This window comes from Conger conger, chromosome 14 (genome assembly GCF_963514075.1).
Source record: "Conger conger chromosome 14, fConCon1.1, whole genome shotgun sequence".
NCBI classification, from domain to species: domain Eukaryota; kingdom Metazoa; phylum Chordata; class Actinopteri; order Anguilliformes; family Congridae; genus Conger; species Conger conger.
In genome coordinates, this window is record NC_083773.1 from 17859878 (window position 1) to 17870365 (window position 10488).

The 10488-nt window shown below is 44.9% G+C and overlaps 1 protein-coding gene across 1 annotated transcript in view; it reads right to left on the minus strand.

Annotated features, from left to right (window-relative positions):
* LOC133109692 (metabotropic glutamate receptor 4-like) overlaps positions 1 to 9730 on the minus strand; it is a 165054-nt gene extending 155324 nt beyond the window's left edge. The window contains exon 1 of the mRNA XM_061219175.1: positions 9064 to 9730. Coding sequence (XP_061075159.1) covers positions 9064 to 9594 — 531 coding nt within the window. The 5' untranslated portion in view covers positions 9595 to 9730. The remainder of the gene's footprint in view (positions 1 to 9063) is intronic.
* Positions 9731 to 10488: the final 758 nt, after the last annotated feature.

The following is a 10488-nucleotide window of genomic DNA, read 5'->3' on the forward strand; positions in this document are numbered from 1 at the left end:
AAGAGGGGATGCACCTCACACTGACAGCTCCAATGCATGCCATGATATGAACAGGAAGTGGACCTCGATTCACTTCTGAACACCTTGTATTCTTTTCTTTCATCGACTCCATCTCATCTCACCTGGGTGGCCTTTAAATCACTGAACCATCCCACTCTTTTACACAAAGAATTCATTGGTTTTAAAGACGTAGCATTTAAATCAAGTTTTTAAAGATTAAGGTTGAAAAGGAGGTTATTTAAGGATCTGTTTCATATTAAGGCAGGCTTTTGTGTCTATTCTTTTTTAATAAAAAAATTTGGCATCTCTAATCCCATATGAATTTGGAATGTCCAATTTTGGGAATTATGTACAAGCGTGCTCATACATGGTCCCTACTACCGGTGAGGCGATTTGCGGTTCTCCTCAATTCAATTTTATTTGTAGAGCACTTTAAACAGAATACTGTCCCAAAGTTGCTTTACAGAGTAACAGAAGGGAAGAAAAAAGAGGAAATACCAACATCATACAAAGCCCCCAAATAGCACATGAGGTAAAAAAACAACTGCCTGGTGTGGGGAAAAGCCCTCAAACAGTGGCAAGAAAAAACTCCCCGATGGGAAGAAATCTTGGGAGGATCCCGGCTAAAGGGCGAAGCCCATCCTCTGCTGGCCTGTAGGTTAAGATGGTAACACAGCTGAGGAGACCCACTCATACAGTGTGCTGAGGAGACCCACTCATACAGTGAGCTGAGGAGACCCACTCATACAGTGAGCTGAGGAGACCCACTCATACAGTGTGCTGAGGAGACCCACTCATACAGTGAGCTGAGGAGACCCACTCATACAGTGCGCTGAGGAGACCCACTCATACAGTGAGCTGAGGAGACCCACTCATACAGTGAGCTGAGGAGACCCACTCATACAGTGAGCTGAGGAGACCCACTCATACAGTGCGCTGAGGAGACCCACTCATACAGTGAGCTGAGGAGACCCACTCATACAGTGAGCTGAGGAGACCCACTCATACAGTATACATGCACAGAGTGCTAGTCACAGGTGCCCAGACAGCCAGGAGTCACTCAAACAATGATCAATGCTGGCTATCCCGACTGACTGTATCCCACACAGAACTCTGGCAGTCACAGTCCACACAAGCACGGGTCAGATTCGATCAGAGAGTGTGGTGCTCGCTCGTGCACTGTGAGTAGTGCTTTTACAGAGGGAGCTACCGAGCAGCCCTCGGCTTTTGCACCTATTCTTGATCGTCACTTTGAATAAGTAGAACTAGAAGCCTGTACAGGGAGGCAGATTTGACTTAGAAATAAAATGTTATGGGTTAAAATCCATGCTGGGCCATTGTACATTTGGTCCTTATGCTGAATTAGTCCTGGAATAATATCGAACTGTCTAAATGCATTGTAAATAAAATGTAATCTGTGTCATTGGTTTTGTATAAGGGCATCCGCTAAATACCATTGTAAAGTATGATCAATTATTTGTCACATAATTAGTCCAAGTAGCCCATTGCAACTCTTGTAAAAGAAGGAATGTTAAAGTTGTAATAGACATTGTTGTTTACATTGCATAGCATAAAATAGAGATGCTGAAATGAGTAGACTCTAAAATGACACTGCTAAATTCTGTGGAGAGCCAAAATGGTGTAGGAGCAATCAGCAGAAAGTTTTATTTTAAGTAAATGTACCTCTTAAAAGATTCATAGCATACTGAAGCTCTAGCAAGTTCATACCAAGAGACACTGCACAAGTGCAGTAAATAAGAATAGCTTTCATTTTATACATCTTATGTATGACCTGACCAGGAAGAAATGGGTTAGATAATGGATGAATGGATTTTTTTAAACTAGAGGCATTAACAATATTATATTTCTATTCATTTTTTCTATTAGTTGAACATGTTAGTGTTGAAACAGGACCTTTAGTCAAGGTTTTCAGTTTGGTGCAATGCATTGTCTTATTATGAGAGAACATAAGGCTTTTTGGTAGGTCTTCACTTTCCACAATTCTGAAGCCTTTTCTGGAAATATCCTCTGTTCACAGAGGGATTATGTGTACATAATTTTTAAGGTCTGTACACACTGCAAGAAGATTTCACAAAAGACCAGGTGAGCCCAATGATAATGAATAAGTTTAATCCCCAAATATAACACAAGCAAACAGAGACTAATTGCTCCTTGACAAGTTTACAAATTAGGCTCTTCCAAATTGTATTCTGTCATTTTTGAGACTATCATTGCAAATGAACAAAAGACTCAAAACAAGAATGGCTTTTCTTATGCAACAGTGCAAATCAATGTTTCATGTTTGATGAGCTTTTTCAAAATATTCTAAATTCCAGACTCATTATCCCCATTCTCTCTCTTCCCCCGTATTTCCTACAGCGCAAGCAACCCAAAACTGAACCCAAATGACGCCAATTGAATTCAATTCAACCTAACTGAACCCAAATTAATCCAAATTAATCCACCTGAATCCAACTAAAACAAGCTGATACAAACTAAATCCAGTGAACCCAAATAAACCCAACTGAACCCAACTGAATCCAAATGAATTAAACTGAATCTAACTGAATCAAACATAATCAAACTGAAATCAATTGAACTTAACTGAACCCAACTGAACCCAACTGAACCCAACTGAATTAAAATGAATCCACATGTAGTGTAGTGCAGTCAGCACATGAGGCGCTGGAGAATGGGCATGTAAAACTGGATAAAGATTGTTTTTGGTACTTACAACCACACAATCGTCTTTTTATGAATATCAGGATCTAAAATAAAACACTGAAAGGGGTACAATATTGGACCTTTAAGACCAGAAACTAATTCAGACCTAAGAATCTGGATGACATTTATTAGCTGTGTAATAAACTGCGATTGATTAAAATGTATCACAAGATGGCCCTGGCCTAAAAGCCCACCTCCTCTGGCCAGCTCACAGTGTGGGTTTAATGACCAACACGGCCAAGAGTACATCTCTGTCTCTTTCTTTATTTCTTTCTTTCTTTCAATGAATCAGTCAACAATTCTCTCACTGCCAGCCTCCTCATCTTTCCTTCTCACAAAACCACTCTGCCTCTCTCCCCCACGCTCAGTCTGACTTTTCTCTCGCGTAAAGTGAATGGCATCTGTATGTGGTTCTTTGATCAGAAATTACACAGGGCCACCCCAGTGTAGCCCCCATGTTGGTGTAACAGGTGAGAAATTGCCTGAGTCCGAGGTGGGATTTGAACCCTAGCCTCTCACTTGTCCAAATTATTTGTTGAACGACATTACCAGTCAGCTAAAGACAAACTCGCCTCTAGCCAAGGGCAAGAACGTTCTTTTGAATTTGAGGGTTACGTCATTGGGGAGTGTTGTCGCGATAACCTGCTACCAGCCTTCGCTTTCACTGCACCATCCGTGCTTACTAGCGAACTAGCTGAGCTAACCATGCTACATTGGCCCCTGCTGGAGTCTCCAATCCAGGACTCTATCCTGTTACTTTAACTTGCCACGGCAAGCCCTCAGGTAGAGATAGCATCACAGTTTGAGGAGGTGTTGTTCTGGAGATGAACCCCCCCTCTCTCTCCCTCTCCAACTCCCTCCCTTCAGCCAGCCCTTATGTAATCCCCATGTAAAATATTAATTCATTCTGTCAATCACTGCACATTTCTTCATGAGGCAGAGAGCTTAGGAGACATTTTATCCTCTCTCACCACACTCCCTCCCCCTCCCCCTCCCCCTCCCCATTCTCTGTCTATCTGCATGTGGGTAGCAGGCTTTCTTCAAAAGGAAGGAGTGGGGGTGGGGGTAGGAGTTGGTGGTGTGTGCGTGTGTGTGTGAGGAGCGAGCGAACAACAGTAAATGGGGAGGACGTAGTGTTTTCTGCACTGCCGCAGTGTATTAACCTGGATCTCCGGGTGTAACGGCCTATTAGATTAACTCAATAAATTCTGACTGGGCTGCTGGAGGCAGTGCAGTCTTCTGATGAGGCAGTGTGAAAGCTAATGTGCTAATGCCAGACTCTATCGCTGGGTCTCACTTTGAGCTGATTTCAATCACTTATTTTTCACCCCTTTTTCCTTTGACTTGCTCCTGACCCGGAAATCGATTGAAATCTGTAAGGATATTCTAACCTGTTAAATGTTCCTTCTTGGAGCTGGGAGTACTATAGAATTAGGAACGGCTCAAGCTAGGTTTTAAAACAGCTGGAAGCTGATTGACCATTTGAGACCAGCTCCCAGCTCGACATGGTTTAAGCAGGTTGCCCAGGCCAGACCAGCTCCCAGCTTGACATGGTTTGACCAGCTCAAGCAATGCTTTCAAAGAGCTGGTAGCTGGTTGACCACCGACCAGTTTAGACAAGTTACCAGCACTAGCTGGTGACCAGCTTATACCCAGCTAGACCAGTTCATGACCAGCTTGACCAGTTCAATTTTGAAGCGGGTGAAGCTGGCATAGCAGGATTTTACAGCAGGGAGGAGCAAGAAAGAAAGTGATTGGAATTAGCCCACTATCAGTGCATCTCCTGCCAACCTGCAAATTACCCATCAACCCCCACAAAAACATGACTCAGGTCTCCTAATACACAGGGGGACACAATTCAATTCATGATTCAGTGTAATATACGTACTATACGGTACCCAGGGACATGAGGTAAGAAAAACCCACTTTCATTTTCATTTTTGCTGGCAAAGATTTATTTTTTATTTGGTTCATCTGGTGTACAGTATGACTAATCCAAATCGACTAAAGCATAATACAGCAGGTGAATGTTCATAATCTCTGAGCCGTGGTCATGCCTTCATCCTATCAATGGTGCTTTGTGACTCATGATGAGGGTATCGTACACACACACACACAGCACTATAATGCACAGAGTAGCATCACAGTGTTAAGTTGCGCTGTTAACATTCAGGGCTGGAATCTCCAGAGAGCCCCCGGCGAGCCTGCCCGTTAAGCTGCCCATGAAGCGTCCAGCCCCGTGCAGCTCCTCTCTGCGGGAGTCCAGGCCGTGTGCTTTGATATGACGAGAACAGACACTTAACATCAGACGCTTCGGCCAAAAGGACGTGTTCGTCTGCGCTTCTCGAAACACAGCCGGGGGAAGGGGTCCAGTTATGAGTGTTGATATATAAGATGGGGCAGTCTAAATACAGGGGGGGGAGGGGGGGGAGGATAGCAAAATAAAGAAAACACCTCTAACCCTAATCTAGGGCGGCCTGTAGTCTAGTGACTAAGGTACATGACTGGGACCCGGACAGTTGCAAGCTCAAGCCCTGGTGCAGCCATGATAAAATTTGCACAGCTGTTTGACCCTTGAGCAAGGCCCTTAACCCCACATTGCTCCCTGGGTGCTGCATGGTGGCTGCCCACTGCTCCTAAGAAACTAGGATTGGTCAAATGTAGAGGACAAATTACCCCACAGGGTTCAATAAAGTATATATTCATCTATCTTCTTCAAAGCACTCACAGCAGAGTCAGCCACTAAAAGAAATGAAGACCTCAACAGTATGAAACATGGAAGAAAAGTATTGCATTGCAGTCGGAGAGCTTCTCTGTAATTAGCAGAGTCGTGAAGAGGAAAAATCAGTGAGGGGCGTGTGATGAACATCATTAAAACCAGATAGAGTATCTATAGCGACACCACCTTTAAACCCTAGCGAAGGGGAGATCTGTGCTCTGCTAACAAAGTATGACGTAACAGAACCCCGTTGCCCGCAAAGCTCGTTGCCCGCAAAGCTCATTACCGCTCTGGGAATCAGGGAATCCTGTCATCCTGTTGTCCCATCATTCCAGTAGGAGTCACCCAAACTTTGATAATCTCCAAAGGTTCCTGTGCCCTGCTTTTTCTCGAATGTTGATAAGAGTACTTCGGGGTTGGCGCATATGAAAGGACATTGTTTGTCTAAGCCGGGTGGCCCAGGTGATGAAGCAAACTCTCGGAGACGGAGCGCTGTTTTTGATCTCGCCCTAGCTGACGCCGAACGGAATTACACACTCGCCGATGTGTGAGGGATTACACGAATACATGAAGAGATTACATCAATATTCACAAAGAGGCTAATTAGGCACTGTTCTGCACACTGTTTCCCATACATGTCAAATCACTGACACATGACCAAAGGGGTTACCAGGAGCTTCTTCATGGGGTGGGGGGGGTGGTGGCAGGGGGGTCACAGACTCAGAAAGAAGGTCACACTATCAACCATTAGCTGATTAGCCAATGTTAATGCGCTATTTGGCACCTTGGCCAATCAAATTCCACAGCTACTCCATTGGACACACCCCTGAAAATGCCAATAACATGTCACATGTCGATCACATACACCAGAATACCAGAACCACACCAGAACCACACCAGAACTCACCTACTCTTAGGAAGTGGTGCCTCAGTGCTGCTGCTAGGCACAAAACTGCTATTGACAGTAAGACAAAAAGCGCACAGATTTACGTCAAGTGTGAGAAAATTAAAGAATAAAAGCAGCCAATCAGTGTTGGCCATACCAGCACCCCCTTCTTAGAGCAGCAGACAGCTGTGATACCTGGACAGACAGGGGGCCATTTTGTAAAAACAGCCGGTTGTTGGGTTTGTACCGCAATGCAGCGGCAGTGAAAGGGCTTTGATTCAGTAGTAATTGCATTGCATTTGATACCGACTGCATAATGGATGCTGCTGTATAACATTATTGGCCACAGGCCTGAATTCCATGGCAGCACACACCCTGAAGATCAGTGAAATATACCCAGGCCAGGAACTTGGGAATTCTTTTTGACATACGAGCAATGAATAGCAAAAATCAATAAATATGAATTAAGGCAGTCAGCCTCACCTTGCTTCTCTCTGGACCAATGTCTAATTAAACATGAAACGGTAAATGAGTAACCTGTACTCTGTATTGGATTCCATTTACATACACATTTTCAAAAGTATCAGCGCCTGAATATATTATCAAGCAGGGTATGTCAGTGGAAATGGCCTGCTTCATAATATTACTCATTGTTATAATTTGACTTAACATGTGTTGATGCACGCTCATGTAAAAACTAGGGTAAATTTCAACATTTAGCATATATAATCACATAATGTAGTTAAAGTTCCCTAATCGGTGCCTTATCCAAGCTTTCTTGAACACCGCCATCATCTGTTGTGCATGAGCAATGGTTGAGCCAGTTCCCAGAATCCCCTGGAGGGAAGTGATATTCAGGGGAAAATGGCCCTGCTGTTATCAGCTGTATTCCCGAGCCGTCACCTTACCCTTAGGTCAGCTGAAAAATCCCTTTATTACTTTCATCAGCCCACCCCCGACTATGTGGGCAACAGGCTATACAGTAGAGGGCTTAGGACCAGCAGTGCTAGGGAACTGCTTTATGGCTAGGGAACTGAACTAATAAAAAAAGGTTGTGTGTTTGATGCAGGATATATTCGATTCACACCGTACGGCTCAAGCCGTTTGGATTCACCGTACAGCTGTTCCCAATATCGATTTAGCAGATGCCAGGTTTAAAAAAGAAAGCGGTCTTAATTACTTGTATGCCTGCAATTAGATCAGGATTTGAATGGGTGTTCTTGTTTAAACACAGAGATGCGTACCAGCAGCTGTAGTACTGAAACTCTTAAATGACAAACCAAAATCATCATGAAAATGTAGTATTTCAGTGGGCTGGCTGCAAGGCTGAATGAAATGAACGAGAGTGATTGGAAATCAACTGCAGTATTGTCAATGATGCAACAAGACATAAAAACATTTGTAAGCTTCAGATGTATTCTAAACCAACCATGAGCATCATCGCTGAAGAGATGTGATTTTATCAGATTTTTATACATAACCCCATCTTCACGCAGTCATTCAACAAAGACACCGGAGACTTATTACTCATAGCAATCGTAAAGTAGAATGGAACAAAAAAATCACATGCTGCTGCCCTGTCACTCTCAGCCAGTTGGACAGCAGAGTCCAGTCATTTTTACTAAATGATGTAGAAAATCATAACCAGAGCCCGGAAAGTCTGCTGTATTACAGCACAAATATTCACCCTTTAAAATGATGTCTCCGGTACGTTGAAACTAAAAGTGTTCCCATTTGTTAGATCATTAATGGCCATGGGAAAAAGAAAAAGCGGTGATCTGGAGGTAGTACCAGATACAAGTCACCACCAGAACCTTCTGTTAGCATCCATAACCTCCTACACTCGCAGAAAAAAAGGTACAAAGCGTGCCTAAAAAGGTACGAGTAGGCGTATACAATTGTACCCCTAGCCAGCAATATATAATTAATTTGTCATTTATTCTGCTTGGAAGACCCAAAGAGAACATTATTGCACTTTCAGGGTACATTTTGGAAATTTTATCCACACAAATGTACCTTTTTATTTCTGAGAGTGTACACAAGATTATTTGGCTTGTCTTCACAGGGGAACCATTTTAGTTATTTCTGGAACCCTCTATGATAGGTGTGAAGTGTGACACCTCCCAGATTGAGCCATTTTGCCCGACAAAGAACCATTGAACTGATAGGGTCCCTCTGTGACAGGGATCACCAGTTCTGGCTCTCAAATCCAAATCCAGCCCTGGTTTTCTTTTCTCCCAGGAAATTGGTGCTACTGACTGGCCAGACTGTGTTCACACCTGACTCTCAGGTAAAGGGAGGGTGGAAAACCCTCAGTTCTCGGCCCTGGAGGACCGTGAGTTACTAATCTCTGCTCTATGGAGACAGAGAGGAGTCTTTTTTGTTTCCACCGATTTACCCTGGCTGCATGAGCTAATTGGCTGTAAACACCAAAACTGGTTCACTCTTTGATTAGATCAGTTTCATATATAGGCACAAGACAGCAGTCATTCAAGCATGCAAGAAATGTAGCAGAAATGCCAGATGGCATAATGGGCTAATAAAGTCTTTAAGGCCAGAAGTTGGCATAAAAATCAGAAATGGATATGGCCCTCACCCCACCTCGGGCCTAGAGTAAATACAGAAGAGCAGAATGGTCAGTTGTTAAACACTGTGTGTGTGTGTGTGTGTGTGTGTGTGTGTGTGTGTGTGTGTGGAGGAAGGGGAGTGTAAGAACATGGTGGTAGGCTCGTACCTTAAAGAGGCGCAGGATGTTGGCCACCATGATGGAGACGGAGCTGGCCGAGGCTCCGATGACCCCCACCACCCTCTCGGGCTTGCTGACGATGGGCTGGCCCCCGCCGGGGCACTTCACATCAGAGCCGTCCCTCTCGATCAGCGCCTGGACGAAGGTGAGCGACTGCTCCAGGGCGTGGGTGTCGCGCGAGCAGGTGTCCAGGATCCGAGCCCCCAGCGTGATGTTGGGCAGGAGCTCGTGGTCGTTGTTGATGCGGTCCAGGGCGAACAACATGGCCTCCAGACGATGAATCCCCTTCTCCTTCTTCAGCTCCCCGCAGGGCTTCCCCTCGCTCCCCCGGGCGTGCACCGGGAACAGCCCCCCCAGCGAGATGTCCCCGTCGATGCGGATGGAGTTCAGGTAGTTGTGCCCTGGGCCCTTAGGCCTGGCCCCAGATGTGAACAGAAAGCAGCAGAGGAACATCAAAACAGACCCCCAACTTCTTCTCTGGGTCAGACTCAATCCCTCCACGCAGTGGGGCCGACACATGATGGCAGTCAGAACAAACCAAAAAATCAATCCCGAATCCTTCAGAACAACAACAAAAAAGGACGAATTTAGAATAATAATAGTCCGGAGGGTTGCCCTTAATACCCTTTAGGGCAAAGAGTCCAACAAATCTCCTTCATCTCCCCTCTCTTTGTGAAAGTGTGAGTTAGGTTCTGGTTTTAGATCGCTCGATTTGTCTACCGCTGCCTGTTCTGGGCGGTGAACGGGAGGAAATTTGCAGGAGTGTCTGCCATGAAGAGGAGTTTGGATGGGCGGTGGAGAGGCAGCTCAGGGCACATTAGGAGCAGAGGAGGTGACTGACGATGAGCTTTTCTCCTCACTTCTCTGGGCCCTGTCAGGAGGTTTTAATCTCTGCGTTTGGCAGGACAGGGAAGCGCATCGGTCCGCCGGGGATCACACGTACAAGAGAAACCTCCTGAAAGAGAGGAGAGAAGAGGAGGGGGTGAGCCACAGGGAACAGAGAGAGAGGGAGAGAAAGAAAGAGTGAGAGCAAGATACAGAAAGAGGTAGAGTGAGAGAGATACAGAGAGAAAGAGAGAGAAAGCAGGAGAAAGAATGGGAGATGCAGAGAGGGAGAGAGAGAGACTTTAATGACTTTAAAGAGATCTTTAATGAAACACCTAGTTAGAATAACTTAAAACCAGGGAAAAAAGAAGCGCAAACCCCAACACACTCTTACCCTAACACATGGGTTACACACACAGACCAATCCACCCACCCACACATACACACACACACACACACACACACACACACACACACCACCAACAACAATGCATGTGAAAAACAAAGACAAAATAAAATGAAGACACGAGAGATGCCAGCTGTGATGATTATTTCATTGTGCTTTTTGAATGTTCTTCCTCTTTTGCA